This window comes from Dromiciops gliroides, chromosome 1 (genome assembly GCF_019393635.1).
Source record: "Dromiciops gliroides isolate mDroGli1 chromosome 1, mDroGli1.pri, whole genome shotgun sequence".
Taxonomy (NCBI): Eukaryota; Metazoa; Chordata; class Mammalia; order Microbiotheria; family Microbiotheriidae; genus Dromiciops; species Dromiciops gliroides.
This window is the reverse complement of record NC_057861.1, coordinates 755,980,517-755,995,690: the sequence shown is the minus strand read 5'-3', so window position 1 is coordinate 755,995,690 and position 15,174 is coordinate 755,980,517. Positions and strand designations below refer to the sequence as shown.

The 15,174-nt window shown below is 45.5% G+C and overlaps 1 protein-coding gene across 3 annotated transcripts in view; it reads right to left on the bottom strand.

Annotated features, from left to right (window-relative positions):
* Positions 1–15,174, bottom strand: part of SUGCT (succinyl-CoA:glutarate-CoA transferase) — a 623,067-nt gene that overhangs the window by 417,717 nt on the left and 190,176 nt on the right. For all 3 annotated transcript variants that reach the window (XM_044004982.1, XM_044005065.1, XM_044005154.1), the window contains exon 10: positions 2,247–2,318. In XM_044004982.1, the coding sequence (XP_043860917.1) occupies positions 2,247–2,318 (72 nt within the window). The remainder of the gene's footprint in view (positions 1–2,246; positions 2,319–15,174) is intronic.

Here is a 15,174-nt window from a genome sequence, read left to right as displayed (position 1 = left end):
AGGGATGGCTCCTGAGGAATGAGAGGGAAGAGAGATATATTGGGAACTATAAATCACATGAGGACAAAAGATCTCAATAAAAATAAAAATTTATACTAAAAAAGTTAAATTAATGTTACCTACCCCCACAGAACTCTTGCAAGAATCAAATTGAAGCCTCTAATTGAAGGAGATAGAAAATGTTTTATAAGCTTAAGGTACTATATAAATGGAAGTTACAATTAGTGCTGGTGGACATAATGATTTCTATTAATCAATTCAATTCAACAAACACCAAAAGCCAACTGTGTGAAGAGCACTGCTCTAGGTACTTAAGATACAAAAAGTATGGATAAAGCATCAGATCCTGTCCTCATGATGCTGAGGATCCAAGGAATGATATCGTAAACACATTAGTAACCACAACACAAAATTGCACATGATAAGTGCACTCAAAGATCAAATCAAGTACTCTCAGAAGCCCAAGAGTGAAAGAAAGGCTACTGCCAACTGGTTGGGTCAAAGATGACTTGGTGGGAGGGATGGCACTGGACCTGGAATTTAAAGGTTAAAATAGGAGGGCCTTCCAGACAGAAAGACAAAAAAGTGGGGGACCCCTTTTAATAGTATGAAGAACATTGCAGAGCACAGATACAGATGGAGAGAGAACTAGAGGGGCAGCTAGGTGGCGCAGTGGATAGAGCACCAGCCCTGGAGTCAGGAGGACCTGAGTTCAAATCTGGCCTCAGACACTTAACACTTACTAGCTGTGTGACCCTGGGCAAGTCACTTAACCCCAATTGCCTCACTAAAAAAAAAAAAGAGAGAGAGAGAGAGAGAACTAGAGACATGTTGTCATTGAGGTGCCTATTAGACATCTAATTATAAACATCCAACAGGCAATGATTCAGAACCAAAATTTAAGAGACAGATTAAGGATAGAACAATACATCAAGAAATATGTATTGAGCAAGCACTGTGTTATGCCCTAAATATATAGATCTTTGGAGTCATCAACATAGAGATGACAGTTGAACCCATTTGGAACTATTGAGTTCACTGAGAGAAAAATATAGTTCTATCTTTCCTTATAAAAAAGTAAAACCCTTCTGTCCCCACCTCTAGCTTTGGCTTTGGTCGCAATGTTGCATGAAGCCTTCCTTGATAACGCCAGGTAAGATGGTCTCTCCTTCCTCAAGTTTTCTTATAGCACCTCATTTGAACCTCTCCTTTCCCTAAAGCAAAGGCATCATGGGAAAAAAATTCTAGACTGGGAGTCAAAAAACCTGGGTTCAAATCCCACCTCTGACACAACAACATGTGACTCTACGCAGGAAACTATACATTTCTCAGCTTCCATTTCTTAATCAATAAAATAGATGATATAGTTGTACTGAGTAACTCAGAAGGTTCTTAGGTAGATCAAATGAGATAAGTCTGCATAGTGTTTTGCAAACCTGAAAATGTCATATAAATGTAAGCCACAATTCAGATCACCATCATTTGTGTCTGTTTATTACCCGGATAGGGTACAAAGTGCTTAAAGGAAGGGATGGCACCATTTGTGGCCCTTGCATCTCTAGGGTCTTATACAATAGAGGTGCTTCATAAATGTTGAGGCTGAATGACTGGTTGAGTTGGCTATAGACAAAGTTCAAGGATTCAGTCGTCAACCAGCATTTGTTAAGTGCTTCCTGTGTGCCAGATAGGGCTGAGTTCAAATCTGGTTTCAGACATATCACACATGGGACCCTGGCAAGTCAGTTAACCTGTTTGCCTCAGTTTCCTCATCTGTAAAATGAGCTGGAGAAGGAAATGGCAAGCCACTCCAGGATTTCTGTTGAGAAAACCCCAAATGGGGTCATGAAGAGTTGGACACAACTGAACAACAAAATGTGCCAAGCACTGGGCTAGGGGCCAAGGATACAGAGAGAAAAGTGTCACAGCCCTACCCTCAAGATGCTTACAACATGCATATGTATTAATACATACAAAGCACAACTACAGCAGGTTCAAGGTGACCTGGGGGAAGGATGTGCCAATTGGGAAAAGTCTCCTGCAAAAGGTCGTGCCTGAGCAAAATACTGAAGACACCAGAGAGAAGAGTGCATAAAAGGAGATGTGGGCATTTCACCAATTCCCAAAAGCATTAGCATTCTGAGTCAGCGTGTTTGCCTCCTAGCCCAGCTGACTGACCAGAAACAGGCTGCTAACTTTCATAAATGGCATATGAGCCACTCTTCCTGATCCAATTTGCCCATTGTTACCTTGCACACGGTCCCAAACTGCTGGTCATTCCCGGCTCCAACCACAAAATAGCCATCCTTGGTTCTGAAAGCCTGAAAAACAAGCACAGGAAATTGATCATGAGGATCCCACCATCCCATGTGAGCCTCAGACCTTGCCAATATCCAATCTTCCCAAGTCCTGTAATTTCCATCCTCAAGATACCTCTCATATCCACCCCTTCTCCTCCTCCCTAGACTCCCGCAACAGCAGCTAGGGTCTGCCTGCCCCAAGTCTCTCTCTACTCCAATCCACTCCATTCAGCTGCTAAGGTGATCTTCCAAAGGCATAGGTGACCCCTACTCAGGAAACTTCCACGATCATCAGAATCAAATGTGCAATTCCATTGGGGGTTTAAAGCCTTTCAGAATATGCTCCATTCTCCCTTCTCAGTCTCACACCTCACTGTCCTCTATGTCCTTTGCAATCCAGTAACAATGGCCTTTGGGCCTGTCCTCCCCCCTGACACACCACTGCACATTCCTCATGATCTCCATACCTGGAACGTCCCCTCTCCTTCTCTCCACCTCCTGGCTTACCTCACGTCAGCATTACTCTCAAATCCAGCCTTCTACAAAAGGCCCTTCCCAATCTCACCCCTGCTGAGCTCTTACCCCTAAGCCTAATAGCACCTCCCTCCCAGGGTGGTCTTGAGGATCAAATGAGGCAATACTTGTCAGTACTTAGCACAGTGCCTGGCACATAGTAGGCACTTAATAAATGCTTGTTTCCATGCTTGGCTGCCACAGCTAGTGCCTTCCCTCTGAGATTACCTCCAATTTACCTAGATAGTGGAAGTGATCTCCTAGAGAGAGGGATAGAGATGTAGATATACATATAGATACAGAGATATTCTGCATATTGCCTCCCCCATTAGACTATAAGCTCCTTGAGGGCTTAGAACAGTCCCCAGGACTTAGAACAGTGCCTTGCAGATAGTAAGTACTTAACAAATTTGATGATTGACCAACCAGCTTATTAGAGGTGATGAGGAAGTACATTTCAGACAAGAAGGCCACATATTCAAAAACACAGGGTGGGGGATAATATATCATATATGAGCAACAGCAAAAAAGGTTTAGCATATTGGAATGCTAAATGTAACACAGCCTGCTTTTGTTCAAAAAGTTAGCATCCCCAGTCAAAGGTGACAGCACTTTGAAAATCTTCAGCTGTTTCCAAGAGCGACATGCCAAGAATTTCTCCTTCCTTCTTGATCTACCTAGTATTTTGGCCTGAAAGCCTCCTGGTCTCAGACTTCACTCACTGCCCGCATTTCCTGATACAGCCTGAATCTGTTCTCCCTTCCCCACGGAAAAAGGCTTCACCTCACCATGTTCATGGACACACAGAACGGCTCCCTTCTCCAAGGAGGCAAGTATTATTATCATGACTAAAACTGAGTTGTTGGGGAGGGGGGCGGGGTTGGGTTTTTTTTACAGCCTGGGAATAGTTGGTTCACCTGTGTGAGCAGATAAGACCAGAGCCAACAAGCGATGAAGCCACTTTGAGGGATGTATTACAGCTTTTGCCTCTAAGCTAGAAGCTGAAACAGTTGCTCACATTAGCATTAGAATAATTATCAGAAAGTTCAAAACTCAAAGGAGAGAATGATATCAAGTGCTAACAAGTAATGTTGTGATCAGATCCAAGCATTTAAAAGTTTACTATTCCCGTGCAGTTTACCTATGAAACAAGCAAAGATGTACAGCCCTGCCTGGTCTCAAAATTCATAAATGAGGGAACGGTGAAAGATATTCTGGGGCAGGGGTGGAGTCCCTTTTTCATGCTGGGCTTTTCAATTTGTTTTAACTTAGCAAGCTCTAAGTCAAACCTCTTAAAAGCTTTTTAAACATGTCTCCACAGCACTCGAGAGGTAATAACAGAATTTCCATTTCTGTCCGCATAGTTGTTGGCATACAAAATGGCGGTGGTGGTTTTTAGTAGCAGGATCACAAATAGGAATGTTTTCCCAAGAAAAGACATATTTCTAGCTACAAGGTGAAATTTCACCCACTACATTCCATTGGAAGAAGTTTGGTTTTTCTCATCTGCAAATGAGAAAAGGCAGGAGTCCACAGACCCTCATGCTTGCAAACCCAAGGTAGTATTTCTTCCATGTAATCTATATGGCTTTTCCCCCCTGCCCCACCCCATTAAAAAAGCCAGAGTAAATTAGTCAGACCTATGCCACGCAATGGTTTTGAAAATATCAAGGTTTGCAACAAGAAGATTGTCTTTCTCCTCATCAAAGAATTCTGGATCTAGAACTGAAAGGACTTTCGAGGCAACCTAGTCACCCCCTCTCATTTTACAGAAGAGGAAGCAGAGACTTAGAAAAGGAAAAGCCCTTGCCCAAGGTCAAATAGAAGAAACACTATCACATGGTCCAGCTGGCATCAAGTTCTCTGGAACCTTTCAAAGTGTTGTTGTTGTTATTGTCATTGTTGTTTCATGAATCTTTTTAGAGAAGATTGTGGCAAGGAATAAATTATATGTACATACTGGGGAAAGAAAAGGCATTTTCGATGACTTGCTAAAATTTAGTTTCTTATATTTCTATCAGGATGGAAGCCAATTTTAAAGATCGTTTATTCCTGGAGTGCAGGATTGTATACAAGAATTTTGAACTAATGAGCCCCTGGACAAAGCTGTGAGCACTTAAAAAAATATAAGTAACTGAGGGAAGGTGGGGCCTGGGCACCTTAAAAGGCCTAGGTGGTCAGGCCCCTTCTAGAGGTCCTTAGAAAGACCTGGAATTCCAGGTGTCATGGTCCCAGATGGCTGTTCTGAGTAAATTGAAGTGCTTTGAAGTGTTTCCTTTCTCTTAAAGCTTTTAGATACATGACTTAGGTCTTTCAGCTTTCTCCAGATCATGAATCACTCAACCTGGGGGGAAAAGGTTGTTACTTGAGAACATTCATTTACTCAAATGCCAGTTAATTAAGGCTGTTCTCTAATCCATTCATTTAGAATGATTGAGAAAAGGGGCAAAATTCAGAGAAAAACCATCACCATAGGAGATTTTAAAGAAATATTTTTGTGATTTACAAGTATCCATGGCCTAAAAATGCAACATGACCTAATAATGATAATGAGAATACTGATACTTATTTACTAAAGTTCTCCTAATACATCCCCTATGACCTCATTTTTGTGTTGAAACATCCCTGTGGAAAAGGGGCTATGGATATTATCATCCCCATTTTCCCAACGAGGAAACCAAGCCTCAAAGCAGTGAAGTTATGCCTATTTTCCTAAATAAAAATGAGCCAGGCCAACCCTGTCCTATTCCCAGCCTAGTTTAACACGTTTTATTGAGCAAGAGATTTTATCCAAGGCAGAGCACAGATAACTTCCAGTCCAGCTGAGTTCTGAATGGTTCCAAATGCAAGTGGTGGTGACCTCCATCATCCCTGGGATCTTGCCCCAACTGCCCAGGGATGGATGGCCAAGCTGGGTGCCCTGGAATGCCTCTGCTAAAAGAGCCAGATTCCCAGAGTGCCTCTCTGCAGCCTTCAGCTCCAAGATAAAAGCCTCCCAAAGTCATTTCAAACCCATTTCAATATTAATCAACGCTTCTAACATTGGGAGAGAGGAGCTTGAGGTGAAGTCAAGCACAGAGGCACCTTTGTTCCCAGGCAGAGCCCACCTGGCTCATTTCCCAACTGTCTTCCCCACAGGCCGCTCTCATCTCCGCTGTGATTCTAACGAGGTACGCTTTGCTAAGGGAGGGATCCTCAAGCAATCTCACGGTGGCTTTTTTTTCCTACTAATTACTTTAACAAGCACTTTCCAATTACCTCTGCGGCTTTTAGAGCCACCTCTCTGTTTGCCGTTCTTGCTCTTGCTATTTGGCTCACTTGCCATTGTTCACACTTAGGGGACCTTTCTCCTTTTCCTTTTCTCAGCCTGTGACAAGCTTTCGGGAAAGGCCTTATTTGTCCCCACTCTTTCATCCTGCTTAGCCAAGGCCCATATCAGCCTAACCTCTATCACCACTGGCACATTTCTCAAAGTCAATGCCATGGTTCATCCCTCTGAGAAGGAGACTGGGGATCTGTGGTGTTAACACATCAAGGTTCTAAAGACACATGACTGAGAGAACACCTACTCATCCAGGTGGGCACCCCTTACCTGTGGGATAGTCAGGTAAAATGAGAGGCAAGGCATAACCTGGAGAGGCCATCTCTCCCCTCAGAAGCAACCAACAGACACAAATTTAAAGCAAAGACAAGAGATGTCACCCAAACAATGTATTCTTTTTAAAAGCCATTTATTAAGCACCTATCGTCTGCTAGGCACTGGGGAAACAACATCTAATCTATCAATGAAGCGCTCATACATCTATAGCAAAGTCAATAAGAAGTGACAGGGAGGTAGGGAGCAGAAAAGGACTCGATTGTGTAGAAGAGAATAGTTATTGCCCCACTCCTGGGGACTGCTCCCTCCCTCAAGTCTGGAACCACAGAGGGCTCTCCCCCAAGCAGCTCTAGCCAAGTCCACCCCTCACTCTGGCTTGCAGCAAACTGTCAGCATTCGCTCCACCAATCAGGAATCATACCTCCCTCGGAAAACTCCAAAGAATGCAAAACCTCCAAGGCTTGGCTGGAAGTTTGGGTCTGACACCCCACACCCCCCAAAAAAGTGATTGAGGGAAGACACTATTAGCTGGGCAATAGGAAAGGCTTCTGACTGAAGCACAAACACCCCTGGTCAGTGTCACAGAAAGATCCATCTCTTTGCGGGCTGAGGACACTCACTCCTTTGGACAGACAGCTCTGGGCAGAGAGGGAGCCAAAGGGCCTGTGCCCAGACCCTTAGCTTCCCCAGTAGGTTCTTTAAGGTAAGTTTGTGCTTTCTGCTTCCAAGCTGGGCTGCTTCAGTACCAGAGGCCAGGGGCATATTGGGGAGCTGGCTGACCTCCCGACAGCACCCTCAAAAGAGCCCTTGCTCCTGCTCCATTGCCAGTACCACTAATGATACCAAGGGCTCTGCAGCCCAAGCTCAGGCCCAGGCCTGCCACCAGCCCCTGTCCCTGGGTCCCGCAGCCTTGCCCAGGTCCCCAGACAAAGGCTCTGTGGGGCCGCTACTTCCCTATGCCTGGTTCACCTTCTCTCAGTGTGTAAGGGGTTGAAATTCTAGCTAGTCTGTCTAAAATATCTAATGAGTGGTCGCCAATAAATTAGAAGCTTTAGCATTTATTAAGGAGAATAAGAATTCGGTGAAGAGAGAGAGAAAGAGACCTAGATTCATCTATCTATCAAAGGGAGAGCACATTTTTAGCGCCACTCTCCACAAGAGAAGAGAGTGAGCCACACTTCCTTCTTCCCACAAGCCTCCTGTGAAACGCGCCACATCCCATCCACATGCACACACATCTCCAAGGAGATTGGCTGGTAGCCTTGATCGACAGCACCCAAGCAAACCTCACTTCCTGATGCCAAGGACCTGACCGCATGGCTTGCCCTCAGACGCCTTCTCCTCATGGTGGAGCTTTCCTACAGGAACTCCCCAGCAGGTGGCGTCATTCCAATTGTTACAGATCACACTAGGCCTGAAATTGTCCTTGTAGGAATTCTTTGTGGGTAGGCCTGAAAATTAAATGCACCAAGCAGCTCAAACCTGAGCAGTGCCTTCTCTTCTAGTAGTAGTAGTAGTAGTAGTAGTAGTAGTAGTAGTAAGTAGCAGTAAGTAGTAATAGTAGTAATAGTAGTAGTAGTAGTAAGTAGTAATAGTAGTAGTAGTAGTAGTAGTAATGGTAGTAGTAGTAGTAATAGTAGTAGTAGTAAGTAGTAATAGTAGTAGTAGTAGTAGTAATGGTAGTAGTAGTCGTAGTAGTAGTAGTAATAGTAGTAGTAGTAATAGTAGTAGTAATAGTAATACTAGTAGTAATAGTAATAGTAGTAGTGGTAGTAATAGTAATACTAGTAGTAATAGTAATAGTAGTAGTAGTAATAGTAATACTAGTAGTAATAGTAATAGTAGTAGTAGTAATAGTAGTACTAGTAGTAATAGTAGTAGTAGTAATAGTAATACTAGTAGCAATAGTAATAGTAGTAGTAATAGTAATACTAGTAGTAATAGTAATAGTAGTAGTAGTAGTAAGTAGTACCACCTAGGTGCCTGTAAGTAAGCATATCATCCTCATGATCCATCGAGCAGCAGGTGCTTATTAAGCATTAACCACATGCCAGGGACTTCTCTGCCCTCTGGTAGCTTATACTCTGGCAGGGAAGAGACTTACCCCTTCATTAAATGTAAGTTCCTTGTGAGTGGGGGTTGTTTCTCCCTTTTCAGCCAATCAACAGACTTCAAAAAAAAACAATAAATAAGAATGTTAAGCTCCTGCCCCAGGGCATCCATGCCTAGTGCAGCCAGCACTCTCTGTGCCTGTATCTCTCTCTAGGGCCTGGCCCAGAGTGAGGGCACAGCACACCACAGCCCACTAATCCACTGACGTCCACGCTGTCCTGGAGGACTAGAGAGCAGGGGACCTCCTACTGGTCAGCACTGTCGTCATGGAGAGTTCCCGAAATGCACACTCTCTTGCCTGATACAGACTCCCTTGTGGTGATGACTTTGACGGAACAACTGGAGGGGGTCAAAGCCAAACCTTAAACCCTGACATTCTCGACTCCAAGTCCAGCCCCCAAGAAGCGAGGAATACCAAGACAAAGACAAAGTCCCGCTTGCCGGCCGACAGCTTCTGGTCATTCCTCTAATTCTGAGGTGGGCTTGGCTCGAGGGCCCATCCAGTGCTGACATTTGGTGAGCCTGCCTTCGGATCCCAGTACGGTGCGATTCCCCTTGGGCATCGCTGCCTCTTGGTGACGTGCATGACGCGGAAACGCCCCCAATTCAAGGAGCACCGAGTCTTTTCCAGGCTCCTGGAGGGCCTTGGAACTCCCGAGGGGGTGGATGTTTGCTGCTCCCCACAAACACAATCGCACCCTATGTGTCGTGTTCGGAAACAAGGTCTTCCCGGCCGTCCGCGGACGACTTGAGCTCAAAAAGAAGGATCTTCAGGAAGCCTCGCGTCTTTTCTTTTCCTTTCCATGATTACATTTTAAAATAGTTGCCCATTTGGCTAGTTAACAACTCTTTTTAAGCCAGGATGGCGAGGCAGCATGATTTCATGGAGACAGCCTGAACTTAGTACCACAAGCTCTGGGTTCAAATTCTGAGCCCGCCACACTGGCCATAGGACCTGAGGGCACTCCCTTTCATCTCATTGAGCCTCAGTTTCCTCATCTGTCAAATGGGAACACTATCCACACTAGCTCCCTCCAAGGATGGTCAGGGGGATCAAACAAGATGGCGGCTGGACAGCACTTCACAAACCTGAATCTTCTTATTGTCACTGAGATCAGACTGAATGTCCTCTGAGGTCCTATTCGACTGATGTCATACAGTGTGACTACTTCTGATGATTGCTGCCTATGAGACCTTGGGCCACCAGGGGGGCGCCACAGCACACAGCACCCCGAAGACTCATCTTCCTGAGTTCAAATCTGGCCTTCGAGGATTCCTACTGGGTGACCCAGCACTCAATGATGAGGGAGGGCTGAGGCATTCTCAGATGATTTGCTGAAGCAGGGAAGATTGGATAATTGGGAGAGGAGGCCTCACAATTCAGACTCAGAGAAAAAAGACTGGGGTGGGCAACTTACTCCCCCGCCCAGGCTGGGTCAAAGGCGGCCACCCCTCCAGGGTAGCCAGGAGCTGAACACAGGACTGAGGGCCCGATGTCTCTGCCAAGGGAGATGGTGGGTATAGGCAGTGCTGCCCACAAGTCTGCGCTCCCAGGGGTGATAGTGCAGAGCCTCAAAGGGATTCGATGACACTGGTGCAGCAAGTGATGCCTCCAAACCCAATCCTGACAAGGGCCAGTGCTGAGTGCCCCACCTGTACCCATTCCCAGGCTCCCAGCCAAGTACAAGGGGCTGCAACCCAAGCCACTGGGGAAGAATGGAGAGAGCAAACATGGAAGACTCGTTCTCAAAGCTTAACAATGATAGGAAGAGGGGCAGCTGGGTGGCCCAGTGGATAGAGCCCCAGCCTTGGGGTCAATAGGACCTGAGTTCAAATTTGGCCTCAGACACTTGACACTTACTAGCTGTGTGACCTTGGGCAAGTCACTTAAAACAACGACAAGGAAAACAGCCTGTTCATAGGAGATCAATGACCTTATTTTACAGAGAAGGATAATGAACCCTGAAAAAAATCAAATGCCTGGATTTGAACTTGGTTCTTCTGACACCGAATGTAATGCTCTGAGTTCTTGCTTTCTACCTTCTAAGAAAGAAGCCTGTGAGAAAGTCCCTGAATCCCCTTCCTCATTTCCCCACATACACACAAGGACCTGGAGCTGGAGCCAGAAGAGACCTTAAAGGCCTTCATTTTACAGTTGTAGAGACTGAGACCCAGAGAGATGGAGTGACCTAACCAAGGAGCAAGGGGAATGAGCCACAGAGGCGTCGGGAAGCCCCGTCTTCTGACACCAGCCTCTGAAAAGAGCCAGACTCCCAGCCCAAGCTTCCTCCCAAATATCCAAAGGCCTGCTCTCCCTTAACTTTCTGACATAAGCATCTCCGGTGCCTCGCACAGCCCCTGGCACATAGCAGGCACTCGAAGAAGGCTTGAGGATGGATTGACTGATTGATCACAGACGGAGGCCAAAGTGAAGTTGTCCGGAGAGTCCTCCCGATGAACCAGGACCAAGCCCAGACCCACTGACGTCACCCTTTGAGCCCATGATGACAGATCCCTCCCCCACCCCAAGCCTACACACTCAAATGAAAGGGTACAAAACTTTCACGGAGAAAAGTGTGAAATCAGCGCCAGCGCTAGCAGAATGACCCCTTCTTGCGAATGGCCTCCGAGTCTGGCACTGACATAGAAGCGTTTTGTCAAAGAAACAGGAATCAATTGGGGCGCGGGGGCGAGGGGTGGGCGCTGGCCAGTTCTACAAAGCTTCAGAAAATATTATCGAGTTTTATGATCGACTTTAATTCCCAAGAACCCCCTTGGATTTGTCAACGCACGCTTGTGTTCCAGCTTTCATAAAATGGCCAAAATAGCTGATGGCAAATCATATTCTCCACTGCGACATGAGTTTTCCATTACCTTCCTCGGGCTCGTCACTGTGGCCCCACGTATCCGGAGCATGCGTGTTCGGTGAGGGCAGCGGGAGGGGGCTGCTGTAATGAGGCTGAGGTCAGTGTTTCCAGCTCAGTACGTCTTTGCAGAGGTTTATGACTGAACCATAAAAATTCAATTAAGTTGAAATTTGGCAGATAGGTGGGTTCCCGGTAGGTAATTTTAAAGAAAGAAGGGGGGGAAAAAAAACCACTGACCAGGAAAAAAAATCCAATAGTTTCTCACTCGAAGGAGAATTTTTTTTTTTTTAAGAAAGAAAGAAATCTGCTTTGAGGAACAGGTGTTGTCAAGTTATTTTTAAGATAGTATTTTGCAAACTAGATTTTTATAATCATCCTTTTGAAATTTAATGCTAAAATCTGTTGCCAAACAAATTTAGGTACTGGCTAGATTTTAAATTAAATATCTAGTTTAATTTTTCTATAAAATGTTCTGTCATTTCAGACATGCAAGATAGCCATACAAATTCTTACACCGCATAACATGCATTGATAATTGCAGACTGCTCTTCTCCAGGCAAACAGAACAGGCACGATCTCTTGGCAGAGATGGGGAAAGGAAGAGTTGAAAGCTGGGGAGGTGGAGGGCTCCGGGAGGGAAGGAGAGAGGGAGTTCTTGCCAAGTTCCAGTTGGGGTCCCACAGTTTAAACTGGGGTCCTACGGTTTAAATTTAAACCACTAATGAAAACAGCCAGTGCGTAATTCATGCCTTGGAAATGACTCCCAATTTATATTCCCCCGGCACCAAGAATTCAGTTCAAGTCAACAAGAACTTATTAAGCGGAGAGACGGGGGTGCCAGGCCCTGTGCTAAGAGAAAATTTAAAGTGCCTGCCTCCAGGTTCTTAGGTCCTCTCAGGGAAAACGATCTGTGTGTAAATACACATACAAAAAATATAAACTTCTGAGACTCAACAGTCAATTCCAGGGAACTTCAAGGTCTAATAAGAAAGCTAACCAAGCCCTCCTGCGTAGCCCACCTTGACCCCACAGCATGGCTCACTCCCTGCTAATAGCTCATCTCTTTTTAGGTTTAGACTACTTCAAAGGCACTCACCAAGAAGAGTTTCCATCAGTGATCAAAAGTCAGATGTCAAGACTGGGCTTTGGACCCACACTTCATCCACTGGTGAAAATATCAAGCCAAATTGTCTTGGGGTCACAGACAGGGCACCCTAAACATGCTTGAGAGCAGGGGTGCTTTACGTGTGTGTTGCATGCCCCTCAGGAAATCTTTTGCAGCCATACCCCCCTTCTCAAAATAATGTTTTCAAATGCATAAAATAAGATAAACAGAATTACAAAGGAAACCAATTCTATTGAAATAAAGATGCAAATCTTCCCCATCCAACTTCATAAGCCCCAGTCTAAGCTGACCAGGCCTGGGACAGGAATCCTTCTTCCCAGAATTCTGAATGAGAGGTCACAATCAGCAGCCTCCCAGGCATCATGTGATCAGTAGAAAGAGGCTCTGAACTTGAAAGCACAAGATCCAAATTCAAATTCCACTTCTGTTACTACCCCTGTGGCATCAGGCAACTCACTTAACATCTCCGGAGCCTCACTTTCTTCATCTGTAAAAATGAGGAGCATCAGCTGAAATGCTCTCTTGAGGCCTCTCCCAGGTAGAACTATTTAAGCCGGTGAGCTCACTACTTTCCTAAACAGCTCTGGCTATCGACACCTGGCACCGTGGGGACTTTATTGCTCATATCACTTGGGTCTTGGCAATCTCAACCCCCAGGCAACAAAATCTAACCCTTCTCCTATGGAACATCCGAATGCAGACCTATCATTGATGTGCCCTGAAGACAAGAGCAACACTCCCCCTAATCTTCTCTTCCAAATTCCTAGACCCGGTTGTGAAAAGTCAGGTTTTAAGTCTTCTCTCTACCCTAGTCATTGTCCTCCAGAATGCTGCAGGTGAGAACCACGGAAAAGCCTTTGATCCTTTCCCCTTATAAAGGAGGAAAGGGAGCCCCAGGAGGTTAAGTGATTTTCCCAGGATAACATGGGGGGGGGGTGTTAAGGATGGAACTGGGATCTGAACACGGGTCCCTGAATCCCATTCCAGACAGGGCTCCTGCCACCCTGCCTCAGGCTAATGTCCTTCCTAAGATGAGACCCTGTTGTGAAACACATGACTACAGATGAGAGGTGACCAGGGCAGAGCTCAGCAGAGCCCAGTGCTTTCTGCATTGACATGTCTGTTTGTTTGTTTGGGCCAGAGAACACATTAGCTGTGGAAGGCCCAGGTGATGGTGATGGTGGTGGTGGTGGTGGTGGTGGTGATGATATGACAGCATCATATATGTGGCACTTACTGTGCAGGGCACTGTACTAAGGGCTTTACAAATACAACAACCCTAAGAGGTAAATGCTAATATTATCCCCCTTTTACAGCTGAGGAAACTGAGACAGGAGTTAAATGACTCATCCAAGGTCATATAGCTAATAAGCATCTGAGACCAAATTTGAATTCAGGCCTTCCTGACTCCAGGATCAACACTCCATTGCACAACCTCCCTGCCTCAGACACTTACTAGCTATGTGACCTTGGACAAGTCACTTACCCTCTGCTTCTGGAATCAAGCAGAAGTCCAATCCGACTTCCTTATGCGAATTCTTTGAGTGTTTGGAGATAATGGTTTTGTTCCCACCAGCCTTCTCTTAACTCAACTTCTCCTTCTCCCCTGTCTCAGTACCTTCAAAAGGTCTTCATGTGACATGGACTGAAGGCCCTTCAGTGTCCTTGGTACTCTCCACTGGACATTAGCCTTCCTAAAATGTGGCAGCCAGATCTGAACCTGGTACTCCCCTATTGGTCAAACCAAGGCAGGGCAAAGGCAGGGTCACCTCTTCTTTCCCTCAGGACCTTAGGCATCCGTTAATGCCTCCCAAGTTTGCCAGAGCAGATTCTAGCTTCCTCTAGTATAATCACACTCATCAAAGCATCTCCACATGATCTATTATGGCTTAAAATACTTGTTTTTAATCTAATTAATTAAGTTCCTTTAATGAGCTCTCCCACTCTTCCTTTCTCATTTAGAAAATTCAAAAGGTGACTATTTGTAGAGAAGAATACACCTTAGAACTTAAAATAGAAGGAAAAGTTCAAGAAATGTTCTGTACTTCAACCTTCTGGGATGAGGAAGGTCATAGTCCCACTGCAGCCCTCATTCTCAGAAAACTTCTGGAGTCCCAGGTCTGGGCATCTCCAGGCAGAGGAGACTGTCTCATGCCACAGCAGCCTCCTCATCCAGGAGGTTCCTTCTGGCTGCTGGCCCTTAATCTGAATGGTCAGCTCCCTCCTCCCAGCATCTCCAGTTTGCATAGAGGGTTCAGACCAGGCATGTTTTCATTCCCCTCTGGGCTCCTCCCCTGGCTCTCTCCATTAAGTTCCCAAATGGGAACCTTCTATCTCCTCCTCCTCCCACTTTTCCATTTCTTATTACCTGTTATCTTTTCCCATGAGAATATAAACTCCCTAAAGGCAGGACTTCTCTATCTTTTTGCGGACATTTTTATCCCCAGAGCTTTGTGTGGTCCCCGGAATACAGTCAGTGTTTAATCAATGCTTCTTGACTTGACTTGCCCTGCCCAAAGGAAAGCAACCAGAAAGTGAAAGGGGCTTAAACCATGACCAATAAGGAATCAGTCGTGAACCACAAAAGCCTGAGAACATATTAGTTGGAAAAATAAGACAGGCAGACTCAAAGAGCTAAGAGGCTGGCACCTAGGAGAGGGA